Source organism: Schistosoma mansoni, chromosome W (genome assembly GCF_000237925.1).
Source record: "Schistosoma mansoni strain Puerto Rico chromosome W, complete genome".
NCBI lineage: Eukaryota > Metazoa > Platyhelminthes > Trematoda > Strigeidida > Schistosomatidae > Schistosoma > Schistosoma mansoni.
In genome coordinates, this window is record NC_031502.1 from 18,667,156 (window position 1) to 18,683,690 (window position 16,535).

The 16,535-nt window shown below is 31.7% G+C and overlaps 1 protein-coding gene across 1 annotated transcript; it reads right to left on the reverse strand.

Moving 5' to 3' along the window:
* Positions 1–623: 623 nt before the first annotated feature.
* Positions 624–15,173, reverse strand: Smp_128580 (hypothetical protein; the record flags this gene model as incomplete). The annotated part of the gene is made up of 9 exons (XM_018788859.1): positions 624–820; positions 2,066–2,160; positions 4,066–4,464; positions 6,047–6,128; positions 10,280–10,469; positions 12,062–12,317; positions 13,389–13,626; positions 14,200–14,325; positions 14,984–15,173. 9 exons carry the CDS (start codon positions 15,171–15,173, stop codon positions 624–626), a joined length of 1,773 nt encoding a protein of 590 aa, XP_018654360.1.
* Between the last annotated feature and the right edge of the window lie 1,362 nt (positions 15,174–16,535).

Below are 16,535 nucleotides of genomic sequence, written 5' to 3' on the forward strand. Positions count from 1 at the left end.
TGTTTAACGCTCATTTTGTTGCTAAAGCTGTCAATATGCTATCTGAAAGTGTGAGTTTGGTAGGTGACAGAAATTTATTATAGACTGTGAACCATTACAATTAGATAAACTTGCCTAAAAATTTATAGTAAGAAAGTCCAGTCGTTTTGATTAAGTGATTTATGAAGTTCTATTCATTTTTAATTTGATATATATTCGGGATGAATGTTATTTTCATAGGTGACTTCATTCCTATTTTTATTACTATTTGTCCTGTGAATGTAAAACTGATACATAATTTGCCCTCTTACAGGATGAAGAATTCAAAGATGACAAATTTCAAGTTATACAAAAAGAAGAAATCTAATAGACCAAGTGAATATGTAAAGATGCAGGTTACAGACTATAACTGCTTTGTTTAAAGAGTTAGCTTTAAAGAAAGCAAACAAACTGGAATGACCATATGTTATTAATAGTAATTACAAACTTCACTTTACGAGTTATTGTTATGTCCAATGCACTAATATTAAATAACTGGTTAGTATCATTGAATGTATACTGAAAATAAGTCTTGAAAGTGTAATTATAAATCAAATAACACAAAAAATATCTTTGCTTCTAATTAACTTTATTCACTCCTTAATTCATGTGCATTGAGTAATATCGTTCCCGTCAGCAACACTGCCAAATGAAGTAGGATGTCCATTAATTTCTAACTTCTTTATACAACCATTGAAATTTTTGGATTTGATAAAAATGTTCTCCTTATGTGAAGATGAATATCCATTACTCATTAGTTCCAGGTATCTTCTTTGTGCATGTAGAGTTTCAGGGATTCCTCCTAAAAGAAAAGTAGCATTAGTCATTTATATAACAATACAAATTTTATATAAGAATAGTCTATTAGAAGCGCCTAACTATTAATATAATAATAAATTGGTAGTTTTAAGAACTTAAATCAGACCTAATTTTCATGTTTTCATCGCTTTAGAAAGATCGAGTGGTGAACAGATTAAACAAATGCAAAATACTTAACATTTTCCTATAAGAGATGATTTACGTTAAATGAATTATCGGGAACATTTGGGATAGTGATTATTTATTGCACACTTTTAAGGTCTTTAAAATGGCATGTCTACGGGAATTTTTTGATCGATTCAGTGACATGTAGCAACAAAATGTTTCTATGTTTTCATATTTCCGTCATAAGATGTTACTTAATAATATTTATTACTCTTAAAAATTTATCTGGTTATTACCTACCTCTATAGCAAATAGAAATCTTTCAGTTTAATTGACAAACGTACGGTATTTTACCTGGTACTCCATAAATAATAACCTGTTTGGTCATGCAGGTATCTTGTTTATTAAGCAGTTGTACGAAATACGAGCGGAAATAATTGCGACATGAAAGGTGTACTATGATATTGTCAGATATCAACTATCCAATGTAAATTCTTCTGGTGTAACGATAACATACTATCATTTACAGATGTAAATTTTAAGAATCATCATTACGATGAAATATACATCTGTTTACCAAAGAACATTTTGACTGATGTTTAGTCTACAATAAATTCATCAGTTATTAACAATTAGCAATCTTTCAATAATGAAAACACTTCATAATTCGTCTGAATCCGTCAAGTGTTTGAGATTTCGTAAATCAATTTTCGTACTCATAAATCAATTTTTTCCAAAAAAAACTAAATGGCACATTTACTACTTTATTAATAATTCTCTGACTCTTCTGTCATTCCAATGAGTTTACTTAGAAAATGACCATAACGTTATATTCACAATTGTTGTTTGGGTTTGAAAAATTAAATATTCTTTAGTAAACGTAGCATGGAGTCCACTTACAGAGAAGACGTACAACTTTAGGTTGTTCTACGTTAAATGAAGTGATAACTCCTTACTATATTTCTATTCTGCTTTTTAATCACAACATTTATTTCCATTAGTAACAATGATAATTTAAACAGAATTAGATGAGCTATATTATTTGCTTTTAAAAATGATGATCTGATTTAAAGAGGAATGAAAACTTTAATGGTATGAATAAAAAAAGACGTTATCGATTTACCAATAAACAACTGAACCGGTTGCACTTCATTTTCTTTAAAATAGATTTGAGCAACTTGTGATTGGTTGATAAATAGTGTGATGGCCTTTGAACTTCTAGATAGCAAGGATTAGAAATCAAAGATTTATTTCAATAAGTCAACACTTGATATTCGGAGCAAGAAACCAGTGAAACAACATGTGACATAAATATTCTTATCAGAATGGGGATTTATGGAGAATGTGTTAACTTTAATGATTGAATTTAGGAGTTGATCTAAGCTAAACCACCACTGTAAACCTGGAATCACTGAACTGCCTTTTCATCCACTGCTGAGGAGTCTCATACTAAGATGAAACGGCCATCCAGTGATTCCAGGTTTTTAGTGGTGGTCTAGCTCAGATCAACTCATGAATTCAGCTTAAATATTCCATGATAATAATATCATGGTGATTATGGTTCATCTAAACCAACAGAATATACCAATTCTGCAAAATGTGGCTGTAGGAGAAATATAGTTACACAAAAGACCTAGAACATATCTACCTAACGTCAATATTTGATCATTTCAAACACCATAGTAGTAGTCGAGTTTATCCAAATTCCTATACTTATTTTGTTCGATTTATAAATATCGTTGTTAAACAGAGCTTGAAACAGAATTTCCGAAGCGAAAGTTTACGACTACACATTATCTATCCATGGTAAAATGAACGTGATTATGTATAAAGATGAAAAAACTCTGAGTAATAAAATTGACGGTCTTTTCAAATACGTAGATGTTTTGGCCATACAGTACATGAAATAAGAAGTAAGTCTTAGGATGCGATATACACTATGTCATGAAAATCTACTTTTTGTTCTCTGCTGCACTAAAACGATGAATATACAAAAAGGATTGTCTTTTATTTTTTTTAGTTGACGATCAATTTTTATTTATTACTAATCCCAATTACTTGAAGATGATATCTTTCATGGTTCTGGAAAAACTTTATCTCAAAAAGGAATGTAACTATTTATAACAGTTGATTTGACCAAGACAAGTTTTGAGAGAACCCTAGAAAGAATTTTACTGTCTTTTATGTAGGACTTATAAATGCAAATCTGTTGTAGAATACAACCTGCCACGAACACTGCAAGGTAAACAGCTTCCGTTTCTTTACACAACCTCGACTATTGGATAAGAAAATCGACTATGTGATTTGTATGTATAAATAAAATGAAATGAAAGCAGAGGAAGTCGATGAACACAGCATACTGAATGGTGAAGATGGATCACACGGCGCGACAATATATGACGGATTGAGCAAAACGAGTGTATACATATAATCTTGTACTAAACCGCAAAAGCTATTAGTATTTTGAACCACCCAAATAGTTAGATTACCTTTAATATATAGTGCAAAACTATTATGCGACAAATTTCATGGCGACCCAGTATGTTTTGATGACTTAACGGAATATTAAGAATAAATCATAGATGCTGATGTGAGGTATCTAAGTGGACTTTTTCGATGATCTAACCAGTGATTTTGATATCTATGGACAAAAGTCTGCTAAATAGCAAATGAGAGTGTTTGGCTCAGAAGATGAATGCTAAACTCCATATAATTTGTCATTTTATCACTCAGGAGCTTGAAATCCCATATTTAAAGCGATCTCTTAGTTTTCCTTAACTTTTCATGGTAATTTATAAGATAAATCTGTCAAAATTCGCCTTAAATTTAAATATTTTCTTCTAAAACTAAAATTTCCAAGAGTACATTTCAAGAGAATATTTAAAGCATTTACAGTTTTTGGAACTCCTCATCCTACTCTCTTCTCGAACTAAATATGAATGATTGCCAAACATTACTATTAATGACTCTCGAATTAAGTATCCATTTGAATAAGTTTTATAAGTAAGAACAAAGTTTGCTACGGACCCTTTGCGCAAAGATTTACATGTCATTCATTGAACATATTTTTAAGTCATGTCAACACAAATAAAAAAAACTGTATATCTGTCAATAGTGACTAACTTTGTGAGTAAAAGTTTGTGCCAATCGTGTCCCAACTCTAATTCCTCCGAAATGTCATACATTTGTATCAGCATACGCTGGCTAAATTGGTTGCGGCCAATTTTCCATAATTCATCATTGTTCAAAGACTGATTTGTCAGGTTAGATGAAGTGACTATATATTTTTCAGTCTCTACATACTCTAGACCTAATTTTAGTCTTTTGGTGGGAAGAAGCTGAATTAAAATATTTTGTATTTTGTGTACACTTTGAAATACACCATAGACCAAATATTGTTTGAACAACTTAACTGACGCATTATTTGTTGACGGATAATTTTTCATAGAAGTAATGCCATTTCCAAAACTTTTGTTGGATAGCCGAAATTCAAGCGATATATGATAGTGACGACTATTGGGTCTAAAAGGTAAATCAGAAAAGATTAACAGTGAATGTCGAAAGTCCTCTCATTAAGTTAATATCCTCGCAGTTACGATCCAACACCACAGAAAATAAAATGCTTAGTAAGAAAGTTGACAGAATTTATTCAGACAATATTGTTGAACCAGAAAATAGCAAAATAACAGAAGAGTTATCAGCAATACATAGAAATAATCTCCCGAAAATCCAAACTCTAACTTAGCAAATAATACTCATACACCAAGGGGAACAGTACTCGAATTTTTCATAGAACCGGTTAACACGTGGTTATTGACAAAAGTTAGTAGTTCATTGATTAATCTAACATCGGAAGCTATTAATTCTAAATTGTTTTTTCTCATTGTACATCGTATTGCTCCTAGAATATGTGGGCAATGTTACAATTATTATGACTAAGTTATTGTAATATAGACATACTAGTTATCTAAGATTGATTTTCTTAGTTTTTAGGTTTGAATATAAATTAGGCTGTCAATTCAGCATCATGAGGTAAGGGCTGGGTCATTTCTAACAGAATTAAAATTTTATAGAATTTACGGGATTACTGATGAAATAAAAAAGATAAAAATAAAAGCTTCCCATCGTTTACCTTCTTTTGAGAAATCAGAGGTTTTTGAGTTCATTCCCTTTATTCAATAAACAGTCTATTCACATTAACTAGATTTATAAAAGTTTTTGAAGGGAATTTAATAATTAAAACTTTCAACAAAAATCATTTTTAACTGGGAATGAACTTCACAGTATTTCTCTGGAAGAAGTAAAATAATAGTCCCCACAACATTATGAAGTTGAATTTCACTTGATTATACTATCATCCCAGACTAACATCACTTGTAAATTCAATGAATTACAATAAAAACTGGACAGACGTTTCGATGACTGGAGTTGTAAATGCAAATTTTCGGACCATTAATCCGTAATCCAAATGTATTGTTATTGCTGAGATAGCTGAATAGTTCGTGTAAAATCACCAAACCATTTTAGACTAGAGTGAAACAAATACCCAATAATTCAGGTGATATTAGTTCAGGAATGTGAACTGACTTCAAGTTAAAGAAATGTTGAGAGCCTACTATCGTTATAACTGTGCTTGTCATATGATTAAACAGAAAAATACTCATATTTCTTATTCACTAAAATCGTTCGAGATTTAATTTTCAAGCGACTCGACTAAATACCTGATATTCACAAAACACACTCGGTGTATTTTGTTTCTACCATAAATTTGGATTTGAAATAAAACATTGTATTTTAAACATTTTAAGTCATTCTGTCATCACTGATCAATCCTCTCCAAAGTATGCCGATAAAGAAGACCGTACAACCTCTGGAGTGGTTTAAAAATATAACAATCTATCGCTCATACTCTGTCGTAAAGGATTTGACTACATATTTCATCACAACACTCGTCTCATAGCAATGATTATAATTTCATGAACATAATGTTGTTCAACTGATCAAAATTTCGGGTTTGTAGGCCAGTACTGTTGCATTCATAATAAAAAGGAAAGCAGAAGCCAGATTAAAAAGATATTATAAACGTTAAAAATTCTTTACCAACCTATAATTTAATGAGTTCGTTGTGAATTTCACGAAACTGTTTTCTCCAAATGCAGCTGATTGCTTCCCCTGCCAATTAATTTCTTAATGAATATTATCAATGGGTGTTTAGAGAAAAGATAAAAACATAAACTGAAAATGATAAAATTTCAGTTATTTTGACTACTAATTAGCTCAATAACAATTTCAGTTATCGCATTCTTTTTCCCTCAATGATGTTCTCTATCTGATTATGCTTATTGACAGTTTAGTATTAAATATAGGCTGCTGACGTGCTGTGCAATACTAGTTTCCTCAGTAATTAGATCGGCTTTCGCTCCGATCATCAGTTTTTAAGGACTCACTACTTAAATCAGGATTACATGTAAATATTGAAAAATTTGATTTTGATATGATATTGATAGCGTTTTATTATCTCTTTAGAATAGTGTATCCATCTGCTTGACTAATAAGGGTTTGGTTATTGTACAAACTTTAGAGTACAATTTTTATAAATTCACGAGTTATGTTGTTTGTTTGTGAGAAACTTTGGCTATTCAGACTTTCGTGAGTATTTTCCGCATACACTATGGAAAATTCAAACAAAGTAATTTATATCAAATGGAGAAATTTTGTTCAAATAGGGGTAGCTTGGCATATCATCAGTCTTGAACATTATTTCGTAGTCACTTTAAAGATTACTGAGACAAATGAACATTCACGAGAATGTACATAGTTTTGTTCGACTTCCAAAATTGTATATGTCACATTCCAGCTCAGAGAAAAACAAATTTATTGAAACTCATGTAAATCCTGTAGTTGTTAGATCTAATCATCCCATTAGCAAACTACATTGATGCAGATGAACAAACATCAAACAAACCAATCATGGATAGATATTTTCCTTTAATTTATTGATAATTTTGAGGTCTTTACTATCTATATAGTTCGTGTTTTCTAGTGACTAATAAACAAAATAAAATTATCAGTATGAGGTCGCGGAGATTGTCAAGTTTTATCAAAATCCTTTAAAACTTAGAAGCACTAGACGACCGTTTCATTCTAGTATGGGATTTCTCGGAAGTATTCATCTAAGCCCCCCTCAACCGGAAGTTGAGCCCAAGATCTTCGATCTTGTACATGAATTGATTACTTTTACTGGAGTTTCGCCGTTTACAGCTAGCTGCTTTATCAACAAACTAGAATTTACAAAAATATCAACTTATTTATGATAACACAATCAAAATGTTTGCGTTGTTAGGTGAATGAATTGATAAGGATAATAAATATGTGTAGACCCTTAAATTTGAAAGGCGTATGAATTATGGAAAAACATGTGTTCATTAAGTAAAATTTTGCTATTCTTTTACCTAATCATAGGATCTTCTAGTCATGACAGACGAAAATATTTTTAATATGACGGTTTTAAATGAGAGTTAATACTAAAAATGTTTTCCATAAGTACGTAGCAGGTCTAAGTTCTCATATTCGTAATGATCATAAATTTTCTCAGAAATACAAACCCACATAATACAAGATGGAATATATGCAGCTAACTGCCAGGCTAAGTGTATAACTTAGTATTCAGTTCCTAAGGGACGGTCGATTGTAACGTAATCTGAATACAATATCAGATGAAAGACCATTAAAAATCAGGAAGTATGCAAGAACGGTTTTTTTAGTTCTTTGACTTGTTAGAAATTAAAATGCGTAAAACATTACAAAGAACTATATACATCTTCATGGTATGCACTGGATACTTAAAACTTGATGTGCACGTGAACTAATGAAACCGATTTTAATGATTGATCCTAGTCAGTAACATGCTGGACACTTGAAATTGCATGAAGCCGGAAAATATGAACTGCTAATCGCCTACTTTGAATCACACATATGTGAGAGATATATGTTTACAGGTAAAGGGTAGGCCAAAGCAGAAGATACTCACTGTATTTTGTCACTAGCTGTGGAGGATAATTGAATTCAAAGTCTTTTATTCCAAATGAGCACGAAGACTCTATTTTGTGAAGGGTGTCCATTGATAATTAATCAGAGGAAGGAAATTACTGTAAAAGCCTCACGATGTAAGATGCGTTTCAGACTAATTTTATGCTTTATATCTGTTTTGAATCGAACATCAGATGATTTCTTTTTCTTTTCTCGTGAATAACTTCATTTTAGAAGTAAAGGGTTATGTAAAATAGAATTTGTGCCTATTTAGTTTCTTAGTACGATTGATAATATTACTAAGGTTATCTAAAAAAATGCCGCCAGTGCGCTGCTATCACAGTCTATATATTCTTATATTATTACCGTGTGGTTTAAAAACTGTTTAAGAAATGTTATACTTCCCTATTCAACCCCATCAGTTTTGTAACACATGTGGTATGTATAGCTCAAATTTTAATGTGAATGATGTCTCATCTAAAGGTCAGATGCCTTTTGAATAACAGAATGGATAGTCAGTGTATATTTAACAAATTCCAAGTTATAAATTGCGGTCTCTGATAATTTGCAAATACTGAAATCTGAACGACGCCGATTATCGAACTTAACTCTGAGTCTCAAATAAAGTAGTTTTCAACATTATTAAACGGTTAGAGAGAGAACAGTTTTACAAACTTATATGCACAACTAGAATAGTTATTATTAGTAAACAAGTGTATTAATTCCAACTATCAGAGGGACGTGATAACTGAGGCCGATGAATTAGGATAATTAACCGATATATTTACGTAAGTCAATGAGCATGTAGATCAGGCGCTTCATACTAATCTAGAACATTACAATCGGCAGAAAACTTGTTTATTAGGAGAAATTATAAAGGGTTTACATAATACTTATACACAGCTTACGATCAACCATTTGCATCTCACAGTGTGTTCTGCAGTTCATACTGTCTTTTCGTCTAGTCATCGAGTGTTTTGCCTACAGTAAGCTTTCTATGTATTGTAACTCTTCACTTCGTCTGACGACTGCGACAACTTCGAAGCAACGTCCCGCAACATACTACTAACAAGCAATCTTGTGAGTAGTGTCTACGACACTGTGATTAGCTACATATACAATGCTTCTACAAGCAGTTAACAAACTTCACTCTTGGATGAGTAACCTTTCAATAAGGGTGACAAATAATCTAAATAAATAATCGCATCAAATATCAGTTAGACTTTGCATTTATATCTCTTGTAAACCAAAACTGTTTTTTTCCTGGACGGTACTCCAAATATCTATTACACATAAATTTTTTCCTTCTTATGATAAAATTAATTATCCTTAAACATCGTTTTGTTATTTCAAAGAGAATAAAATAGTCTACTGGTTTTCACAAAGTCTGTAAGCACAATACCTACTTTTTAAGCTGTAAAAACTACATGTTTTGTTGTTTGCATCTTTCAATAAAACGAAGATGAATTTGAAATTTTCATTGTGCATGTAAGTGACTTGCATTAGTCTTCTAGGATTGATTAAACACAAGATTTGTAATACATACCCTGGCAGTTACAGGACTATTTCTCTTAGTTTTGTGATACATCCTATCCATTTTTATTCAATTTTTAAACGTACTTTCACGGTGACCACTTGAAGCCATCATTCAAAAAAGATCAATACGAAAGTATTGAAAGTATTTTATTATTATGACCTCCTGAAATTCAGTGATTAAAGAGATGTGGGATTGAATTTTCTTACTTTATGAACTAATACAATAATGGTCAAATATTATATAAAACCTACATATACTTAATTTAAGTCCTAGTTGCTACAAACTGATCTTTATAAGCAACATAGAAGAATCCTTAGTGCTGATTTTGTATATGAGAAATTTAAGATAATTTGATGGATTTTTAGTATACAGCAAAATCAGAAAAATATGCTCCATTCGTTATTAAGAAATCTTATTTATATCCCTTATCATTAATAAATTCAGACACAACAAGTTTTAGCGGTTTGTTAAGTTCATGGCAAATAGAAAAATTAGGCTTGGAATAGTATAACGGTTTAACATAATTACTTATTTAAGACAATAATATATATAAGCAGAGATGGATAGTGGCTACCAATGGAATCCAGGACGCGCGTTTCGTCCTATTTGGGACTCGTCAGCTGGATGTACCTGCATCTCAGAGTTGATGTTCACTCTGGGACTCGAACCCAGTACCCTCGCTTCAAACGCCATCGCGTTATCCACTCGGTCACTGAGTCCTGATAGCCACTTGCTAATAATATATATAATTGCAATGATAAATTTACTCACTTTCTTTACAGTTCTTCCCCTGAAATCCAAGTGGACATAAACATGTGAAACCTTTTAAATCCTGCAAACATTTCCCGTTGTTTAAACATACAGGGTTTGAAAATCCACATTCTTGTCCAGGACAGTTTAAAATATTCACGCCACCTATCGCATTTTTAATAGGATCAATGAGTACTCCGTTTGTTTCAATCTAATAGAAATTGTTTAAAAGAGATAACAGGCTCAAAAGTACTGAATACATAAAGCTATAGTTTGCTATGATAATTGACACTTAAAGTGCATGAAATTCCCGGTTTTCTCTTTGTGAGAACACAGTGTATAAATGAGACAAAAGTGTTTAAAGCATTTAGTCCCTTTGATAAATTTTGATAGACGAAGATTATCAGAACTATGTGGTATATTAGCGCAATGTATTTCGAACAATCTAATCACACATATACTTGTTAAGAACATTTATATATAAAAATAAAAGGTCAACTAGACTGGAAATTAGGGGGTAAGAGGAGACAAGGATAATAATAATGTGAAAACAATTTGAAACCTAATCACTCTGGCTAATAAGCTAATATTACCAGGGTGGGTTTAAGAAGAGAACAAATTGTTTTTTAATACACAAAGGGGGTTTGAATTTTTGTATGACTAAAGCTTCAATAAACCTTTTATATGCCCTTTTACACTTTTATACAACACCACAAAAGCCGAGTTGAGATCAATCTTGTGGCCTGTTTCGATTATGTGTTTGGCAATAGAGTATATGTGTGATCAGATTGTTCGAAATGTGTTGCGCCAATACATCACATAGTTCTGATAATCTTCGTCTTCTTAACAAAAATGTTGAATTGTGACTATTGAAATTGTGGATTCGTTAACTTTTATCTATTGTCACTAAGATTCTCAGTGGGGATGAGATGAGATATACGAGTGGTTCAGTTTCCATATTTCTGAACTGACTGAAATTCAAAACCAGGATACAAATAGACTACACAACGTGTGTTTCAAAATTGAAAAATTCATTCACCCAATATTGTGTTTTCTGAATAAAAACAACTCCAGAATACGGAAAAACACAGATTCTAACTAATTAAATGAGGCGGTTGATTATATCTTACTTACATGCTGTTGTCAAGTATCGACCATTTTTCTTTACAATATTTTAGTTCACAAGTTCACTTCTACTGAAACAATTTTAATCCTATTCATAAGTAGAGCCTAGTACCTACAAATATTATTCAGTCAAAAACCTTTATTACTGCATTCATTTTAACAATCTGCTCAGAAGTTGAGTTTTGAAATGAGATACACACAATATAAACTTGAAACAAGTGGAAGCGTCATTCACAAAACATTTCTATGAAAATTCCTTTTTCACCATATTAAATGTCATTTTTGTGTCAAAAAAATTGTTTTTAGTTTAGGGAGAGCCAAACACAGTTCATGAAAACAGAAGCCTTACTTTGAAGATTTGCTGACAATCGACTGATATCTACGTACAACTTTGAAATGATTTTACTGAGAAAAGGCTTTAAGTGTCCATAAACACACATTTAAAAATAAATTAAGACTTTGAAGAAATTTCAATTTAGTCAGAATTTAAGATTTAAGACTGATTGTTGACAGAAAGGTTTAACTTGAGAAATCTAAAGTTCATGTGATCATTTAAAATTATAGGTAAGTACATGGTTCTACTATTTGTAGAGAAAATAAAAGAGGGAACCTAATGATCTAAAAATACGAGATAACTGCAAAGTATTATCCTACATGTACTACAGCCTATTAACATACTTTACTGATGCATCCTTGAAATCCAATACTCAAATTTGTTGCATATCCAATAAATGGTTTTATATGAGTTGATATAAAATTAGAATTTGGATGTCCACCAAGATACAAAGAGTAAGTTAATGTTAGTTGAACTTGTAAACCGAACGAGTAATTCGTCATTATATGCTCATCTGAGTCGACTTGTAAATAACCATCACGACCGATTCGCCAAAAATGGACTATGTGCCATTCATTTAATTTTATTTCTTTTTCATTCCTAAGTATAAAAACGGAAAGTATTTTATTAAAAATTAAGAATGCCTTGATTGAAAAGATGTTCAAGATATCTGTGTATCGTAGTTGTAGAATCATAGTAATGGAAACAAACCACTTGTGGTTGAAAATACTCTATAGAAGATAGAAGGAAAGCAGATTGCCGCTAGAAAGGTAAAGAAGGAAAAAAGTAACGACAGATTGAGATCATTGTGAAAGAAGAGGTTATGCAAGTTTCTCTGTACAAATACTTCTGGTTTCTCCAGTTGTACGGTAAGTTCTTCGGCAATGCTAAAAAGATATCCGCAAGCAGGTTAGTGAGTTCCTGTAAGTGTTTTCAAGAACTTATGCTATATGTTGTATGTTATTATTATTATATATTATTATTAGTCTTTCATTTTAAAAGCTAAGAATCCTCTCAGACATATTTAGATGAGAAAATCTATCCATAATAATCCTTTAGTCATCTATTTGGGGAGGTTATGTATTTAGAACTGAATACTGCTAACACAAACATTATCATCCATGTTAGTTTCGCCTGTTACTCTGATCTTCATTGTTTAGCAACTAATAGTAGGTGTCTTCTAATCTCGGCTTGAAGGCTGATGAAACGAAATTCTAAATTGTAACCACAACATTGAGTAATCTGACGCTCCCGGCTTTATTCCACCACGACGTTCACAGACTTTAAGGGATGTGACCCATCTATAGAATAGAAATTACAGTCATATCTTCGTCCCAAATGTTGATATAGTCGTCTCAAGCAAACAGTACTCCATGGTCTTTAAGTTAAAGCGTGGTTTAAGCATTTGCCGTACTACTTGCTACCATTAAAAAAACACCTAAACCTGGTGCTTTTTAATTGCAATGTGCAGCCTTCTATCTCTGTAACATTAACTGACTTTTATTAACATTCATAGTGTAAGATGTGGTCTTGATCCCTGTTAGCACTCGAGAACTGAGTATCAGGCTGAATATTATCTGATTACTGGTGTGTTCAATTATTTCCTCATCTGCTAGTGAACTTCTGAATCTTAGTCGACTATGTACTCTCAAAAAATAGAAATAAGCTTACTTTAAAAATGCTGAACCGGAACCTAAGTCAAACGCCACTACAACATATCCATGGACTAACATTATAGCCAAGAAGTCCCCACGCCTATCATGACTATAACCTTCATATAAAATCAATCCGTTTGGCTTTGATGGTCTAAACTGGAGTTCCAAGGTGGTGAATGATGATGACGTCCCACTCAATCCAATATACTCGGTGTACGAATATCCGTTGTAGTACGGCATGATTAGCTCAACTCCTGTGGGAAGACAACAAAAAATATACAGATAAATATAAGTTCATAAACTAATCACCAAAGTACTAATGAATGCCAAAAATAAATTTCAGAGAAGCAAATAAAAAATGTCCTCACGGAATCAGTACTTTAACAAAATATATTATGCAGGTTGATAATAAATTCGTTGAAAAGAGATCACTTCTTTAAACTTCGTGTTTTTAATTTTCAAGTGGAAATCATGTCTATTTATGTTTTTGCCAACACACAAATTCTCATGCATACTGAAAGAAAACCTATTTAAATGGAAATCGGCTGACACTAATAGCGTTCTTCCCCCAAATACTTGAATCGTAGTTTACGTCTTTTCTGCAAGGAATTCCAAACATGAATAAAAATAGCTACATCCGCTTTCATTGATTCTCAAAAATAAAATAAGAAATAGATAAAAAATTTCTTTGAGTCATTTTCCTACGTATCTAAATAGGAAATTTAACTTCACTAAAATATAGGCAGTTATTCACTTTAATGAGTCTCTGAAGATAAAAAGTTGTTGAAGTTTTTATTGTCACTGTCAGAAGTATGTATTTAACTTACTTTGTTCACATTGTTGACCCGAAGTTCCTAAAGGGCACTGACAAATAACACTGGAACCAGATGTTTGCAAACACGAAGCATTATTTTTGCATTCTTTCTTTTCACATAAACCGAAACCACAATTAGCTGAAACCAGATTTAAAAAAACTGTAAATATTCTTATTCACTAGTGGAATCTGTGGACTATTTCAGAACGTTATCAGTATAGATACTTCGAGAAACATGTATTCATTTTATCAACCCTTCAATATACGCAGTAAGTGTGAAACCTGTAAACTTTTTCACATAATTGGGCGTATGAAACTACTGTCTTCGTGAATACTTGTAACTTTGTTATTATAAATTTTTTAATTAACATTTCAGATAAGTGGAAACATAAAAAATGATCATTAATAATATGACTGACAGATATACGACTACGTGAAGGCATTAATTTGTTCTAGTGATTTCCAGCTTGTAAAGTCAACTAAAGATTTCATGTTCGAAACAAATATACCTCATCTATCTTAGTTATAACCTATGTTTCATCGTAGTTAGTTAACCACCACCTCTGCATTATACAATAGGCTAAATTAGGTCACCTTCCCGATATTTTTTCGTGTGATTTAGTCAGCATCAGTCCAATAACAACACGAATTTCTTACAAAACCGTTTTAAGTATTATGGCCATATTTCATTATGCAAAAATGGAATCTCTTAAAATGCATGAGTGACAAAGAATTTGTAGATGTTTACAACAAATAATTACAATGATGAATAAAAAAATGAATACAACTTAACTTACTTATCCCATACCCATCCACAGCATCTCCTAGGAAAGCCTTACGTCTAGGATCTATAGGAACTTCATTAATCCTTATATTTTGTATGCATCCACTGTAACTTTGCTCAAAAATATAACCAACAAAATGAATTGAACCTCCTGTTTTAGTTAATTCAGGATGTCCACCAAAGGAGACGTAACTGAACTCCATATCATTGACATTTTTCAAATACTTTTCATAGTGTATAACATCCGACCATGGAATGACCTATAATTCCCATAAATTAAATAATTCATGACAGGGAATAGGAATAGTAAACATTAGTCATTTTTTTATATCATTTTACTGACATTGAAAGGCTGGGTACATCTATAAGGTGATATGTATTGGAACCATAAAAGTGATCTTGTATTATCAAGTAAAGTTTTAAAAATTAGTGGGTTATAAAATAATGGAAAATTTCAATGAACTTAAAGGAGAAAAATGTTGTCATGGAAGTGGATGACCATTAAAGAACCACTTAAGAAGTTTTCTGTTTCAATTGTTAGTCATATAAAAATAATCAACACACATAGTCGATTTCTTGAAAGTCTTACACTACAATCAACAAACAATTTATTCTTCTAGTTATCCAGGTTGTATTAAATTGTGGCAAAGCCAGTACAGGCTAATCAGTTTATCTTGTTCTATAAACTGTGCTCTATATCCTTAGTTTACATATCATGTTAATTTATCAACGCCGTTTACTCATTCAGACGCAAGGTCCCCTAAGAACAATAATACTGAGAATGAATGAAATAAAAACTTATGAACGATTTCAGAACTTAAAGAATTATTTCCTCGGCTGACTGACTGACAGATGTTCTACTTATATTAATTTAGACAAAATGATCTAATTCCTAAAGAAATTTTTGATCTATAAAGTCGACTGATCAAAGGAGGAACGTAGTGATGACAATGACAGACAAGCTGTGACATTTCTTAGTTAATTCAATTACAAAACTTTATTCATTTCAATTCACTAGTCAGTATTGAACAAGCAGTTTGGAAATTCACTTCCAAGAGTTGAAAAATCAGATTTAAAATTTAATTTTTAGTTCATTTTGGCTATTTTAGTGCCGTATATTTGTACTAAAAATCCACACATCTTAATTTAACTTCTATGAAAATGTAAACTCATAATTTACACAAACTGAACTACCTAACGCTTACACCAAGAAAGAAGTTATATTTGTAAAAAACTGACGGATTGTATTTGATTTGAACAGAGAAAAAAGAAGCCTTGACAAACTACGGTGGCTATTCTGGGGGACGTTGTTTCATTCAATTCAAAGATTGTAGAACAGTAACATTTACTTTTGTCCCTAGTCTATTCTATAGATCATAAGCTTTCTTGTGATTTTTTGATTCACTGCCATAGCCTTTTCTGTTCCTAAGCTATTGTAATTTAAAAGTAATCTTTTGTACTCTATTTTCTGTTCTAATCCCCCAGTTTTGGACATAATTGTATTTTCCTAATTGTTGTACGTTGTGTTCGGGTTAGTTATCTACTTATTCATGTATCTTTTTACA